Raw genomic sequence first — 17,463 nt, 5'->3', positions numbered from 1 at the left:
ATTAGGGCATGTTGTAGTCCAGATTAAAATATATGTTTGAGGCATTTTAAAAACTTCACCAGCGCAGTTGCTTTGTTTATGGGGTTTCCGGGGTAACCATTGCACTCTGCTGTTCCATCAGCGCCCTCTGCTGTCAGAGAGTGAACGCGCACTTTCATTCAGCGCGTCTCCTTCACTCGTTCCACCATGTGCTTCTCCTGCATGTTGGGCTTGTTTACATCTGAGCGCGTGTTCTTTTGACGCAGAATACAGCGGTGTTGTGCATTTTATACGGTTGATGGGGAAAGTATTCTTATATGCATTATAAAATTTTAATAATTGGTAATAAATTATTATTTACAGTATTTTGAAATGCCCACGATAACAATACCGTGCATTATATATCGTCTAACTATGACATATGCTCTCAATGAAAAATGCAGAACAGTTAGTTTGTGCGTTCATGACCTCAAGGCTAGATTACTGTAACGCTCTACTGGGTGGTTGTTCTGCTCACTTGATAAATAAACTACAGCTCACACAAAATGCAGCAGCTAGAGTTCTTACTAGAACTAGGAAGTATGACCATATTAGCCCAGTTCTGTCATCACTGCATTGGCTTCCTGTTAAACATCGTATAGATTTTAAAATCTTGCTAATTACTTACAAAGCACTAAATGGTTTAGCTCCCCAGTACCTGAGCGAGCTCTTAATGCATTATAGCCCTTCACGTTTATTGTGATCTCAGAATTCAGGCCAGCTGATTATACCTAGAATATCAAAATCAACCGCAGGTGGTAGATCCTTCTCCTATTTGGCACCTAAACTCTGGAACAATCTTCCTAGCATTGTTCGGGTGTAACAGACACGCCAGGCTCCACCCTCACTCAACCCCAGCGAACTCCATCTCCCGAGTACTAATCACCAGCACCTGCACATCATTATCACCGCAATCACCAGCACTTCAAAAAGCCAACACTCACACACACTCACTGTCCGGTCTCGTTGGACTCCAGACGATCTACTTACCTGTCTCCGACGTTTCCAGTTACCCTCCTGTGTTCCTCCTCGTGTGTGTGAGTGTCTCCAGTCTCCTGTGTTCCAAGTCTCCAGTCTCCTACTTTCCAAGTCTCCAGCGTGATCCATTCTCTCCACTCCTGCAAGCATCAGCAAGATATCATCATCATTCTTCACCTTTCACCACCCGCACTGCTGCTCACACTCTGCTGACATCAATAAACTTACCTGTTTGTTTTACATCTGCCTCAGTCCCTTCTGTACTGTAACATCGGGATGCAGACACACTCTGTCAGTTTAAATCTAGACTAAAAACACATCTCTTTAACCTGGCATACACATTATCAATTTATATTTTCAAATCCGTTAAAGGATTATTAGGCTGCATAAATTAGGTCAGCCGGAACCGGGAACACTTCCTATAACACCAGATGTACTCATTACATCAGAAGAAGAATGGCATCTACGCTAATATTAGTCTCTTTGTTTATCCCGAGGTTTACCGTAGTCAACCGTATCCAGGCCGTATCCAGGTGAGACAGAGGACCTTGACACGACCACAACGCAGCCCTGAAGTATCAGCAGAGATCGAGTCGACTAGATCATCCATTGTGAAGACATCATCAACATGACAGCCAGTGCCACAGTTCCTCAACAGACCGTCCACACCGGCGTGATGAATACAATCCTCAACTGGATGGAACTGAAATAAATACTTGATTGTTGCGATCCTATCGGACTTATGATAGCAACTTGAGTCGTAACAAAGCACTTTTCACCAGAGGAGAACTGGCCCCCCGACTAAGCCTGATTTCTCACAAGGTTTTTTTCTCCTTTTTAACACATATTTGCCACTTGTTTGCCACCTGATGTCACCTGTTGGAGTTTGGGTTCCTTGCCGCTGTCGCCTTTGGCTTGCTTAGTTGGGGACACTTGACATTTGACTTGACATTTAATATTCAACAGTGCTTTGATCTGCCTGCATTGACATTATTCTTTAAGAGCTGCTGTGCAGCCAAAATAATGTACCAGTTATTAATGTAAAGCTGCTTTGACACAATCTACATTGTAAAAAGCGCTATATAAATAAAGATGACTTGACTTGACTCAAGGAAAAGATGATTTCTCAGTTCATGACCCCTTTAATTTACCAATCGCAAGTTACAAAACAATATATGAACAATATTTTTTCAATCAATGCATCATTCAATCACAATAAATCTATTTGGTATATAGATCTTATTTTTAATATATAAGACATTTGCCTGTTAATCAATGTATTATCATTATAACAACAGAAAGAAAGGTTTATTAAAGATATATCCTTAAATTTGTTAAATAAAATCAGTTTTAAGCAAATGAATAACAGCGCAGTGCAGTAGGCCCTATATTAATAAAACTCAAACAAGCAGCAGAAACGATTTCTCTCGATATACTTGATAATTACACCATATAAATTGGCACATCTTTTAGGAAAGGATCGATCTCAGACCATTGGCTAACACTGTGGAAAGGTTCTCTCACAGTTCCAGTAACATTAATAGACTGGTTCTCAAAACGTTAGCATAACATTGTCTATACATCATTCATGGAACGTTTTTCTTCTTGTGTCATTTTAGCTGGATGTTCATCTAACAATTTTTAAATGTTCTGGTTTCAGAACGTTCAGATAATATTCAAAAGTCACAAAATAAAATGTTACTTTAACATTCACACAACCCAAAAAAAAAAAAAAAAGGTTTTAAAACATTTGGACAAACTGGACATTTTGAACAGTCAGAGAAATAACAGAAATAACATTTTCATAACGTAATGGAAATGTAAAAAAAAAAAAAATGTACTTAGAACATATTTTTTTTAGCTGGTAGTCCTGCAGAGTTTAGCTCCAATCCTAATCAAACAGACCTGAAGCAGCTAAAGAAGGTGTTCACCATTACTTGGGTGTGTTTGATCAGAGCTGGAACTGAAGTCTGCTGGAAGAAGCATCTTTTTTTTTTTTTCAGGACAAACATAATGAAAAATAAACAGAAAGGCACATATTATAGCAAGAATTGAGGTTTTTCGTCCAGGCTGTTGGCTTCAGCACAGGTTGGGAAGTCTGTATTGATTTCCATGTGCTCCAAGGCGTTTTTGAAGTAGAAGGACCTGAAGCAGGTCAGCAGCGTCAGGCTCTTGATCTCTCCACCCGACAGCTGTTGATGAAGCCGTTCCAAGTGTCGGGGCAGAACAAAGGTCCTGCAGCCTCTCAGCTCAGTTTGCACGCTCTTGTTGTCGTGGTCCAGTTTGATGACCCAGAACTTGTCCCGACCGTGCGGGTCATGGGCAGCGCTGGACACTAGGTTGAGGGTCAGGGTGAAGAGAGTGCTGGCAGACGCTGAAACGGTGTCGTCGGTCATGCCAGGAACAAGGTTTGATTTAAGGTTGTCTACAAAGAGAAGCATTCATAAAAGAAAATGAAGTGTGTTTTCAGTGTCTTTTCTTTATATGACATAGAGTTTATCAGTAATTGCCTAATAATGAGACAGTCTGTACATCTTCATTCATCTGCTTCACATTCTAATGAGTCACTGAGAATTGTTGGTTACACTTTATTTTAAGGAGCCTTAGTTAGTCTGATTATACATTTAACTACCATGTAATATTAATTCCGAACATGTATTTACTCATAGGTTGGCTGCATTTTGCATAATTTACTGTTAATACTATAGTAAGTGTATGTAACACATATAAAGGACACTGTAAAATAAAGTGTTACAGAATTATAAAACATTTAGAATACATTTGGGTTTTATTGAAATGAAAATAATACTTTCTAAAATGCTAATGAATTAAAAAAAATTACCATAAAAAATGAAAGACATTCCATTAATTTATCAGATGTATTTATATAATAATAACTCTTGATGACACGAGAACACAACTCAGAGCAGGATTTCAGACTTATTTCACCATGAAAGAAGGAAACGATTCAGATTTCATTACACAAAATGAACAGGTTCTCACTCTTAGAAAACAAGCTGAACTGCTCATAAGACACTGTTACCGAATTCATCAAAAACTCAAATTATGCTATTTATATTCATGTTGAAGCAAGATGGCAAAAACATGGCTTCTTTCTAACAGTCATATCCCAATTACTGAAGACTAACTTCAAAGCAAGGGATTGCGCACAAATAATTAGGCTACATTTTAAAAAGCATAATTGGGTATATGACAAAATGTCAAATGTGTGTGTGTGTGTATATATATAAATATATATGGCGCCTAGGCCTATATATATAAAGGGATAATTTTACTAAAAGTGTAATTATTTTTATTTCATGAATAAAACAAAACACCTTTCATCAAAAATAGTATTTTATTCACAAAGGCTTGTCCGGTTCATATTTAAAGCTTGTTTCCATGGAATAAAAAATAAAAAATGTATTTGGGACTTTTTAACTTTCTCAGAATTGCCCGTTTATATTTCGCAATTCGGACTTTATAACACAATTTTTAAAAAAAAAATTTTTCAGATTTTATCACTTTATGACACAAAATTTTCCCTCGTAATTCCCTCACAAAGTTTATATCTCTTTTTTCTCTGAACTATGGGATATAGACTCGCAACGGCAAGTTTTAAAGGTCAAATTCTGAGATAAATTCACAGTTCTGTGAAAAGAAAGTCACAATTGTTTGATAAAAAGTTGCAATTACCTGGTTTTAATTTTAGTTTTTTCTCCCACGGCAGAAAATTCACAAAGTGCATTTTGTCCACAAAATGTTTTTGCACATTTCTTTTTGTGATTGGGCACATCATGAAATGCATATTCCGTTGAGATATTAACTGGATGAAATGCATTTTGTGACATGCTCGGTGCATTGTGTTCATGAAAGGTGTTTTGTGTAATCCACAAAATGAAAAGTACATTCACCACAAAATCTGAGCCAAACACATTGGTGCTGACAGGAAAACAACAAAGTTTGGTACCAGTCTGTGTGCGTTGAGGTGGTAAGATGATCAGGACTCGGTCAGCGAGGTCGGCCTGTGTGTGGAGCCAGCGGAGCGGCCCTTGTTCAGCTAGACTTCCTCTCTCCCACACGTCGATGACTACAGTTACACCACCGCGACTCCTCAGGAATTGAGTCAGGAGCATCACAGCGCGCTGAAACACACCGTCTACTGCAGGATACACCACCAACACCCGCACGGACGAGCCACGCTTCGAGCCACGAACCCACCAGAGGATTTGACCTGGAAGAGGACGAATGAGATGGGAATGACTAACTAAAAGACTACTGCTAATGTCTCTCCACTATATGTGACCTGGAGATATGTCCACAATCAGGGCCGGATTGGGACTCATTTTCAGCCCTGGAGTTTCATGCCTTAGACCGGCCCACTTTAATTCATGACTGACTATATTAAAATAATGTAATTAAAACCTCAGTATATACACTACCGTTCAAAAGTCTGGGGTCAGTAAGATTTTTTAATGTTTTAAAAGAAGTATCTTCTGCTCACCAAGCCTGCATTTATTTGATTAAAAATACAAACAAAAACAGTAATATTGTGAAATATTATTCCAATGTAAAACAGCTGTTTTCTATGTCAATATACAGTAAAGTGTAATTTATTCCTGTGATCAAAGCTGAATTTTCAGCATCATTACTCCAGTCTTCAGTGTCACATGATCCTTCAGAAATCAATCTAATATGATGATTTGATGCTCAAGAAATTATTGATTATTATCAATGTTGAAAACAGTTATTTACAATTTTATTTCATGATGCTATGATGAATAGAAAGTTCAAAAGAACAGCATTTGTCGGAAATCTAAATCTTTTGTAACATTAAACACTACCGTTCAAAAGTTTGGGGTCAGTAAGAATTTAAATTTTATTTTTGGGGGATAGAAATAAAATTAATCAATACTTTTATTCATTAAGGATGAGTTAAACTGATCAAAAGTTACAGTAAAGACAATTATAATGTTAGAAAATATTCTATTTTAAATAAATGCTGTTCTTTTGAACTTTCTATTCATCGAAGAATTTTGAAAAAAACTTGTACACAACTGTTTTCAACATTGATAATAATCATAAATGTTTCTTGAGCATCAAATCATTTGAGCATCAATCATTTAATCAAATAAATGCAGGCTTGGTGAGCAGAAGATACTTCTTTTAAAACATTAAAAAATCTTACTGACCCCAAACTTTTGAACGGTAGTGTAAGTCTGCAATAGTGCACTGTTCTCTACAACCTTGTAAATAATTGTATTTTTCAAAAATATCTTCAAATACCCATGATAGTACAAATGATAGTACAAAAAATGCTAAAAATTAGAGTTATTTTTATAGTTAGGCCTATAATAATGATTTTATAATGTGAACCATTGATTAATTCTCTAGCCATCTAGTGGCTGCAGTTAAAAATTCATGTTATTTTAATTTTAATTTAATTAAGTGTTTGCTTTCCAGTAGATGGCAGTAGTCGTCCACTAAACCCAGGCACATTTTTCATGTCTATCACTATGAATGAAATTTAGAAACGTAGATCTTTATTAAAGTGGATTTAACATACAATTTTGCTTTTTTATATAAATGTATATACTTAAATTATTACAAATCGAGGCAAATGAATAACACAAAATACCATAAATCCTACAAAACTGCACAACTTTACAGTACAATATTAAAGTAGGCTATTACATTTGTTTAAAAAAAGTTAAATGTTACAAAATCATGTACTGTCATGACTTTGGTCTGATTTGCCAAGTTTTGTTGTCTTGTCTCTGTGTCTGCGTGTCCTGTTGTCTTCTAGCTCATCAGTTTTGTTTTAACAGCCCTCCATGTGCTTTGCTGTCAGTGTGGCGTTTTCCCCTCCCACTCATCCTTATCTTCAATTGTGTTCTCTGTCACACCTGTTGCCACTTATCCCTCATTAGCTTTCCTCTATATTAGATCCTCTTGTGCTCAGTCTTTTGTCAGACCGTTGTTGTATGTTTGATCTAACGCTTTGCTCTTGTATTGTCTATTAGGCTCCAAGTGCTGTTTTGTTTTGTTTTGATCAGTTCTTTCTCATTCTGCCAGACCTTTTTGTTCTACTCCCTGCCCTGACTCTCCTTGTGTCGGTTGAGACTTGGATGCATCGCTCCAGCCCCTCTCTGCAATCTCAACGCTCTCACCTGGAGACTTGGTGAGATTTCAACGCTGCGTCACGGAAAGCGCTCTAGGCAGAGTGACTTCCACGCTGCGTCACAAGCGACGCTAGGACCTTGTTTTTGACGTTCTCTCTCTTGTGTTCCTGTTTTCTTTCCCCCTTGTGCTCAGTGAGAGCAAAATAAAACTTTTCTGTTACCTGCAATTGAATCCGTGTTTTTCCCTGACAGGTACATAGTGGGTAAGGCCACCTGATATAAAGTTTGACCCATTATTTTTTGGGAATTGTATTTTCTCAATTTAAATCCATTCACGCACAGTTTGGAACTGAACAGTGAATGAAAGTACAGGATATGACTGGATAACAGAGATCACTTGAAATATTAAACCACTGTAAGAATATCATTTAAATGTATGCATGACTTTTTTTTTTCTTTTGTGGAACATAATCATATTTTGTCAATCAATCATATTGGAACGTCTCACTGTAAAACCTAAAAGTGAAATTAAATTAAATTAGTCTGTTCCCCAAACTAGTAATTAATAAACCCCCGAACTCGTTTAAGGGTAATCATTTAAATGATGTCCAACAAATAAAAAACATTACAGATACACAAATGATAAAGCTCAGTTTGTTGAATCCTTTCTACAAAAACACTTTTCTTTTTTTGTTAGAGTTACTGGCTACAGTCTTAATTGTTTAATTGTCAGTGATTTTAATATCCATGTAGATAATGAAAAAGACACATTAGGATTAGCATTTATAGACATTCTAAACTCTGTTGGAGTTACACAACACGAGTCATCATACTTAAGATCTAATATTGTCACGTGGAATCGATGTTGAAATTCTGCAGCAGAGCAATGACATCTCAGATCATTATCTAGTCTCGTGTATACTCCATTTAGCTAAGCCTGCAAAACAAACTCCCTGTTACAAATATGGTATCACTTCTACCACTAAAGAATGTTTTATAAATAAACTTCCTGATTAGTTTCAACTCCTCGGCATACCAGATAGCTTAGAAGAACTCAGTGTTGCAACAGAAACCATCTTAACTAACTCTCTTTTCCAGCACTTTAGACACGGTTGCTTCTTTGCACTCAAAGATGATTGAGGAAAATAGTCAGACACCATGCTATAATGAGCAAATTCTGCTCAAGAGAGCAGACCAAAAATGGAGCGCTAGAAGAAAACAAGGTTTTTCGCATTTCGTGGAAGCTGTCCTTCCATGAAATGTGAAAAACCTCTAGTTTTGTTTTCCGTTATCATCATACAATTTTAGAATATTTAATTTGGTGTTTCGAATTTGTTTTTCATGTTGAAAACCTGAAGCTGTATTTTTAAGTGAATATTTGCAGTCTAAGAATTCAGAACCAAAAATACGCTTTTTTAAAATACATTTGTAGAAAGTTATACCAGTGTTTCTCAACTCCAGTCCTCGGGACCCACTGCTCTGCACATTTTGTATGTATCCCTTATTTAACACACCTGATTTAAATCATCAGCTTGTTAGGAGAGACTGCATAAACTGAACTGAGTGTGTCAGATAAGAGAGACATACAAAATGTGCAGAGCAGTGGGTCCCGAGGACTGGAGTTGAGAACCACTGAGTTATACTATAAAAAATTTTCAATTTTGTTAAATATGAAATGGCTAGGATTCATGTTAAAAATTAAAATTCAAAACTATATAAAATGGCACTTAATATTAAATTCTGTTAAATGACACTTGTCTATAATTCAAATTTAAACAATTTAAATAATATTATCATATTTCTATCTCCATACTCTGTCAGGTCTTCGTTGTCCATTAGGAACTTGGCTGTGCTCTTTGATACCAATCTTTAGTTTAAAAACCACATTTCTAGCATCTGTAAAACTGCATTTTTCCATCTTAAAAATATATCTAAATTACAACATATGCTCTCAATGACAAATGCAGACAAGTTACTTCATGCATTCATGACCTCAAGGCTAGATTACTGCAATGCTTTACTGGGTGGTTGCCCTGCACGCTTAATAAACAAACTCCAGCTGGTCGAAAATGGCAATTACTTACAAAGCACTAAATGGTTTGGCTCCTCAGTACTTGAGCCAGTTCTTAATGCATTATAATCCTTCACGTCTATTGTGATCTCAAAATTCTGGCCAATTGATAATGCCTAGAATAGCAAAATCAACTGCAGGCAAGAGATCATTTTCCTATTTTGCACCCAAACTCTGGAACAGTTTTTCTAGCCTTGTTCGGGCAGCAGACACACTCTGTCAGTTTAACCTGGCATACACAACACATCACATTTCTAAAATTCAAATCCGTTAAAGGATTGTTAGGCTACATAAATTAGGTCAGCCGGAACCGGGAACACTTCCTATAAAACAAAAAAAGGTTGGGGAAAGACCTGGCATCCTACCCCGGAAAAATCATTGCCAAGAAAATTCATGGACAGTCTCTCGTGAATAGCAAGAGATGGCCACAGAGTCCTCAAGAGTTGGATACAACTGAAATGGTAATAGATAGATAGACTTGACTGACTTTCCAATCAATTCCCCATTGGCAAAATCAAGCATCGTCCTACATTTGTTCATGTTCTAGAAGCCGTTTCACTCATACAGCACAATAGGGAAGAAAAGATTACCACAACTTCTGCTTCATGCCAACTTAAAAATGAATAATTTGCAACAGATTTTTGAAGCATGCTTTGTGTCAGACTGAATAAGGAGAATGAATATTGAAATTAAGTGTTATTGTGTTTTTCATCTTTGAGTTTAACTTCTTTTTTTTTTTTCTTCTTTTTTTTTTTTGAGTTCTGTCAACTTACTAGAGTTTCCTCTTTTTTTCCATACAATGGAAGCCAAAGGGCACAAAAACTTGTAATCTAGTAACCAATGATCTTCAAAATATCTTCCTTTGTGTTCCACAAAAGAAAGAAGGAAATGCAGATTTGGAACAAAATGTCAGTGAGTAAATGGTTATCTAATTTTCATTTTGGGGTGAAATATCCCTTTAAATCATTTTTACAAAATCTGGTTTAGTCAGCTTTGCTGTCCCACCAGGAAAGTGGCTCTGGGTACCGGTTCTCCCCATACCTGTTTATAAAGGTGTGTAAGCGGGTTTTAAATCATTTTATTGTTCACTTACACAGGATGCAGCAGCAGAGAAGTATCGAAAGGAAAAGAAGCACCAGCATGCATCCAGCACCAATGGCCAAATCAGGCCTGTCTGAAACAGAAAATCCCAAGAGTAACCAGACAAAGGTTCTGAACAGACAATGTGTAAAATGAGAAGATGAATTATGGGATACTCACCCGTACATTTCACTTCATGCTGAGCATAACTATCATGCGAACAGGCTTCAAAGTGAGGTAATATCTGCCATCATATAATGCCAGACCAATGTTAATTAAAAAGTTCTTTAAAATTACTCAAGTCAGTTATTATGTGTTCAAAAGAGCATTATTTTTTATAGTATATTTATGTTTTTTGTCTTTATTTTGACAGGACAGGCAAGGAGAGACAGAAAGTGAAAGGAAAGGAGAAAATGGGTCAGTGTTCCTACAGAGAATATGTCTTGAAAATTAACTTTGTTTTTTTTTTACTCATTGGCCTATATTCAGCAAATTAAAAGTAAAAAGTTATAATAAAAAGTTAATTTCCATTACTTTTCGAAGTGGAACTCTACGCTGCGTCCTCAGTTTGAATGCTTTGCGTGTGCCGGTGTTAGAAGCATGTGTGTTATACGGCAATTTTGATTGGCTATCGCAGTTAGGAGTTGCGTGTCATATGTCTAGGAGAGGAGCATGCGCGGTCAGCCCATGTGACCGCTTCACAGTGAGGAAGCTCCACTCCTGATCCTTTCTTAAGCATCACTCGCTAGCTCTCCCGATCTCAGGTCTTCCGATCTGGCAGAGAGCATGTTGTTGGCCTGATCAGATGTGACGGGAGTTGAGGTGGACATGCTCCTCTCTGGTCCATGAGTTGGTTGATGTAATGACCCCTTGCGACAGTCAAATTAAACCTAGACAGCAGGTGACCCCGAGCCGGATCCCTTTACAAACCGGCAAATCTGCGGAAAATAGCAGTCGCAAAATAGATTCGGGCCACATCCGTCGAAACGAACGCACGTTTTTTCTGGAGTTTTACAAGACGAGACAGCAACAGTTGGTATCGTACCTCAAAAAACTTCAAGAGTGGTCAAACTGTTCTACTAATGAATTAATTTCTTACCGATTATGTTGTTTACTCGTTAGTCTGCTGGGAGCTTTTTTAGATCGGTATTGAATCATAATGTTAGCTAACTCTTGTTATCAGAAGGCATGCTAACAAGGCAAGGCAATTTTATTTGTATAGCACATTTCATACACAATGGTAACTCAAAGTGCTTTACATAAATAAGAACCTAATACAAAATAAAAATGGAATGCATAAGAAATAAAAATAACAGTAAAAACAGAGAATACTGCTATCTAGATGGAAGTGTTAGGAAGTTTCAGTGAGTTTTTGTTGTCCATCAGAGCGGATCTAAATGGATCTTCCTCATGAAGACGGTCAGTGGCCTGTTGTTATATGTAATTGACAATTTTTAATCGATTATTTTTTTTCCGTTAAAGTTTGCTGCGTGATAAAGTTAGTGACAGGCTAGCATTAATTAGGTTAATGCTTAAGCTAGTAACCTGGTTATTAACTCTCTGACCCACTGTCCTGAAGAGGTCAGTGGAGAAAGAGGAATCTGCCCGAGGTAGACTGGATGAGTGATTCCCCACTCCAGTCCCACTCAAATGTGAATGGGCTCGCTGAACACGGGACTACAAGAATGCCCCGAGTTGAAGATTCAACTATCTTGCTCCCAGTACGACGTCCGCTGCAATGGTTAATCTTTTGGGGTTAAATGCGTGACAGTACATTTGCTCCATCCCTTTCAATCGATTGCCTCTGGCTTATGGCGATAAATATTGTGTTTAGTCATGTGTGTTACCTCAATGGTGTTTTGTATTGTTTTGTGCACCTTCTATATATTAGATCTGATATTATAGTCACCCATATTTTAAGGTCTTCACAGGGACCCGTGTATTCCAGTTCCACTTGACATTCTTTGCATCCCTGTAGAGCCAACAAACAAATATGAAGGAATGACAGAACTGGCAGAAAAAAATGTTTTACTACACCAGCAGAACTTTTTTTACTTGTGTATACTTAAAACAAATGAAGAGAATCTTATGCATATTATAAAGTTATATTCTTTGAAAACAAGTCTTTGTATCTTATGCTGTATGGGTTTTCAAGTACATTTATTTAAAAGATTTTTAGATATTTTATTTATTTACTTATTCACTTATTTTCCTGTGGGTTGCAGTGTTGTTTGTGCTTGGAATTCATTTTAGCATGAAATGAAATGTTGAAGAGGAACATACCCCTTTTTTCTCAACAGTTTTTAGTAAATCTTCAACGTCATCTCCTTTTTTTGTCAGTTTGATGGTGTATCTGTCCGCCGCAGAGCTCGCATTGAAGTTCACCACTATTTTATCACCATGAAGGACTGAATAAATCTGAGCGTTCCATTGGACTTCAGCTGGGAAATCAATCGAACAGGGAGAAGAGTAGTCAGTCCCCAAATAACTGAAAAGGTATTAAAAGTATTAAAGTGGAGTGTGTGTCAGCCTGCAGTGTTTGTGCTCCAGACATCAATGATTCCTCAAATGAAAAAAAGAGATGTGCTGTTATTTTAATAACTGATCAGATGCACAAATTTAAGCTGCTGGATAAAATAAGTGAAAAAGTCCCACAGACGTACATTGAAGGAGAAATCCGAGCCATATCTTGATACCAGAGCTGTGTATGAAATTCATGTCAGGTGTCAGACATTTTGTACTGATGTCTGAAACCAAATGATGATCTAGTCTAGAGCACACATTCAATCTCATAATGCACGTAACACAATTAGAAGTGAGTTTGCATGTTCTCCTCGTGTTGCTGTGGGTTTCCTCTGGGTGCTCCGGTTTATCTAGCTATATTGTATTTATACTGTATATTGTTTTAAAATTAAATATATTGTATTTAATGTAAAAAAAAAAAAAAAAAAAAAAACTGTAAGAGGTTGATTTTGTCCTATTAAAGAGCATCTTTCTTTGGTGTGTAATGTTGCTGTTTGAGCATGAAAAAGTCCCTCCAGCAGGAGTTCTTCTCTATATTAGTGTCAGTGTTTCTGAACTCCTGAAACGCCTCCATTGTAGTCTTGAGTTTTCTTCCAGGAACAAACAATATTCCTCATTTACATAATTCCCGCCCACGGTATATGCAAAATAAAGGGGCGGGGCCTGGTTGAGTTAGTTAGAAACTGGCGGTTATGGTAAGGGCCGGGATATTTTTAAAGAACACAAAGCGCTTGACCAATCACAACACACTGCTCCAGCTGACCAATCAGAGCACATTGTGCTTTTCAGAAGGAAGGGCTTCATAGAGACAGGAACTAAACAGAGCGTTACTGACAGACTGGGAAGAGAGGAGCTGAACAATGGAGAATATGAGGAAAATAATCAACATTCAAACAGGAAAACCTGCAAAAACAACATCAAGACTTTATAAAAGAGCATAAAAAAAAGAGCATAACAGAGAACAGAGAACCCCCCCCCCCCCCCCCAAAAAAAACACACACATTTATATTATATTACAACAATATAGTACCTAATCAACAAATATTTACATTAACACTACTAAAGATAATAATGGCAGTATCTACAATAACATGGTTTATTTACACGATTAGAAGTTTGATTTGCTTTTAGCTATTTCTTTCATTTTTATTTAAATAATTTGTACTCTCTCTTAATTCAATTGGTAAAGTTTTCGAATAATGTATGGTTCTAACTGAAAAGACTGATTGTCCAAACGTAGTACGTCTAAATTGTGCAACACAGTACACTAGTAGTTTTGCTGCCACTATTATAAACTGGTTTAACGTTGCCTGGCAAGGCCATACTGATATATCTTCTACAAGATATATCAGTCTGGTCAGTCCGCCCTCCGTCGCAATTCGAGTCAACTCCAAACCGTACCGTGCAATCAGATTCGTTTATTTCAGTGACGCAAACAGCGTCACTCTAGTGCGGCGAAATTCCCTTCAATATCAACAAAGATTGAGCACGGGAGACCCGAGAGTTTATTCTATTCAGCCGTGAATTCAGTTTTAAATGACCAAAAACACATTAATTATTTACTTTTCGCTGTTGACTCTCTTGTCGCTTTGCTAACGTCATATCCGCCCTTCTCTGATTGGTTTACTCCGCTTCCTGTTTGCTCGGATTTGCTCCGCCCTAGAAATCGAATTGATTCAATGGCCGACCAGACTCATCCGCTGGTACAGTGGTGAGGCTGGATTTTCCAGGTAAGGTTTAATGGGTGAGAAGCGTGTCCATTTAACTTAACAATCAAGCAAGCATCAGCAAAATGTTTAAAATGAACAAAACTTAATAGATTGTATTTTTATACTATATTGCAATGATGAAAACTATTAGTCCTCAGATCATTTTAAGTGTCTGTTTATAAAGGGATTCAGTTGGTTTTAAAATTCAGTTGTGACCAACTAGTGAAGCAATATGTTATATGGGAAAAGGCTGTGCTGCCTCTGTTGTTAGATATGCTCTTATATGCCCAGAGTTATCAAAATAAATGGAATGATATTGGCTACTTTTTTGGCATGCTTTTGAAATGACAAATGAGAGTTTAAATAACCCCTATTTAAAATCAGAGACGACCTTGAGCTTTTCTCCTTTAACAAATACATCAGGATGGAGAGACACTGTAGATTTTTGTGAGAAGATTATACAAACAGCTTATATTCGAATGTAGATATGAATTACTTAATGGATTGTTTTTAGCACATAAAGAACTGTGTCATATAAAATCAGGCAAATCCTATTGTTACATTCATGCCTTCCCGGACTCCAGTTCCCAGAATCCTCCTGTTCTCCACACCTGTCTTCACTTCCCTCATCAGTCTTCCCGCCATCTCCCCGAATTCCCTGCACCTGTTGTTCCTCGTCAGCACTCCCTTTAAGTTGGACACTTTCCCTGCACTCCTTGTCTGTTCTCTTGTTTACTTAGAGGTGTATGTTGTTCCTGTTATTGTGAATAAGCCCCGTTGTTATTGTGGCTCTCCGTGCTCCCCTCATCTTTCAGCATGCGCCTGTAACACCTATATAACCCCCCATATATAAACTGAACAGAATAGGGCCCAAAATTTAACCTTGAGGAACTCCAATATTACAGTTAAGATATGTTGATTGACTATTACCAACACATACACTTTTCTTCCTGTTTGATAAATATGAATTCATCCATTTAATGGCATCAATAGAAAAATTAGAAGAGTGTGAGCTTTGAAAGGAGTACCTCATGGTTCACAGTATCGAAAGCCTTCTTTAAATAAATTAAAAAAAAACTGCTCCTATTGTCACGCTCATGGTTTCAAACACAGCTCAGAATATCATATATTTCAGTTGAAGTGTCTGAAGATCTCAAAATGAAAAATATTTTTGAGGAAATAATGAAACATCACACCACATAAAACAGAGATGATGAAATGAAGATGAAAACTGACCTGTTTCGAAAGACTTGATATAATTGTCCTCCACTGCAGGTGGTGGTGGTAGGTTATAGGCGCAGATGGTATATATGTTTGAAGGACAAATGGGTAAATTTGACACAGTGAAATTGAACCACAGCTGTCAATCAAGAAAAGAGTGAGGTTAGGAATATATCAATGTTTTCTGTGATGCTCGATGTCCTTTGACTGGCACTGTGATGTTGTAGTAAAGGCACTGATGACTGTCTAATGATATTAAAATGAGGCTCTCATCTTCAGTCTGTTTTCTGATCCATCTTCATAAGGCTTTCCAGACAAAGAAATTATGTTCTTCCTCTGTATTTTTGTCTTGTTTTTCAGTAAAATGTTTGAGTAATAATTTTTTTTTTTTTTTGTAGTAAAGTTGTCTAACGTTTATACAGTAGTATCATAAATCAATGTTTTTCTTTAAAGAGATTTCTGGCATCTTCCTCATTCTGTTATGAAATACGCAGTGTGATTGGCATATATTACCTGTTGTAGAGCATCGAGATCGATTTGCTTTGAGGTAAATGGAGGCTGGTATTCACATCTATAAGTTAACTCTGAAGTAACCTGTATCCATGTGCTTTTAAGGGTGTGAATGGTACCTAAGAAGAAAATATTCATAACGAATTTATGCAACAATGTACAACTCAGTCTAAGATATTTAATAAACAATTATTCACTATTACCATAATGCAATTAATACCCATTTTTATGCCTTTTTTTTTTTTGAAAAAACAACAACAATAAAAACAATGTGAAAAACGTGTGTGTGCGTGCGTGCGTGCGTGTGTGTGTGTGTGTGTGTGTGTGCGTGTGCGTGTGCGTGTGTGTGTGTGTGTGCGTGTGCGTGCGTGTGCGTGTGCGTGTGCGTGCGTGTGCGTGTGCGTGTGCGTGCGTGTGCGTGTGCGTGTGTGTGTGTGTGTGTGTGTGTGTGTGTGTGTGTGAAGTAGAGGTCTTCTCGGGTCCTAAAATATGTACCCGATCCAAATCACTTCTTACTTTTTAATTTATTCATTTTTTTAAACCTGACCTGAGAAAGAAGACTCTGACCAGATAAAATTAGATCTGAGTCCAGCCCAACAGCATTTATATTTGAACCCGTCTGGACCCGAACATAAAAGGCATTGACGTGTGCAAAGCCGGTGTCCTGCTGACTAATTTGGCTGCTGCTCCATTACTCTCATTTATTTATTTAATTCATATATTATTACTTCATTTTTGCCTGCCCGATGGATAGACCTGCCATTTATTTTGTCTTTCAGCTGTGACCAGTGGATTGGAAAACTAAACGTTATTGCGCGATAAAAATTAAATCAATGGCCTAAAAAAATTTTTTTTTAAAAAGCTTACCGGCAACATCACCAGCAAACAAAAAAGAAAAGCCAATAACGAAGCGAGTGGTTTTTCCTGATGGATCTCATAGCTATAAGATGATTTTTTGTATGTGAAGTTACAAACTTTTATTCCTTTACTATGTGCATTTCTCTAAAAAAAATGCATTTAACACGAACACGCAAGTTCGTGCTGAAGTGCTGACAGCAACTTACAGCAACATAGTGTTGGCCCAGATCCAGCCCACATTTGGTACATGTGGACACATTGCTGGGTATCCTCATTATGTCCTATAACATTTGCCGTAGTGTTTTTTACCTGACCATAAGATGACTAAAATGTTTGATTTTAAAGGGTTGAAAATGAAAATAATGTCATTAAT

The 17,463-nt window shown here is 37.1% G+C and overlaps 1 protein-coding gene across 2 annotated transcripts in view; it reads right to left on the bottom strand.

Annotated features, from left to right (window-relative positions):
- Positions 1–2,122: 2,122 nt before the first annotated feature.
- The window catches only part of LOC125280518 (interleukin-17 receptor B-like), a 17,531-nt gene continuing 2,190 nt past the window's right edge, over positions 2,123–17,463 (bottom strand). For both annotated transcript variants that reach the window (XM_048211094.1, XM_048211095.1), the window contains exons 5-12: positions 16,236–16,351; positions 15,738–15,861; positions 12,553–12,710; positions 12,179–12,241; positions 10,450–10,513; positions 10,283–10,363; positions 4,967–5,230; positions 2,123–3,421 (exon numbers count right to left, since the gene is read on the bottom strand). In XM_048211094.1, coding sequence (XP_048067051.1) covers positions 3,036–3,421; positions 4,967–5,230; positions 10,283–10,363; positions 10,450–10,513; positions 12,179–12,241; positions 12,553–12,710; positions 15,738–15,861; positions 16,236–16,351 — 1,256 coding nt within the window. In that variant the 3' untranslated portion in view covers positions 2,123–3,035. The remainder of the gene's footprint in view (positions 3,422–4,966; positions 5,231–10,282; positions 10,364–10,449; positions 10,514–12,178; positions 12,242–12,552; positions 12,711–15,737; positions 15,862–16,235; positions 16,352–17,463) is intronic.

This window comes from Megalobrama amblycephala, linkage group LG12, assembly GCF_018812025.1.
Source record: "Megalobrama amblycephala isolate DHTTF-2021 linkage group LG12, ASM1881202v1, whole genome shotgun sequence".
In the NCBI taxonomy this organism is placed as follows: Eukaryota; Metazoa; Chordata; class Actinopteri; order Cypriniformes; family Xenocyprididae; genus Megalobrama; species Megalobrama amblycephala.
The sequence above is the reverse complement of the archived record's forward strand: the minus strand, read 5'-3'. Positions and strand labels throughout refer to the sequence as shown.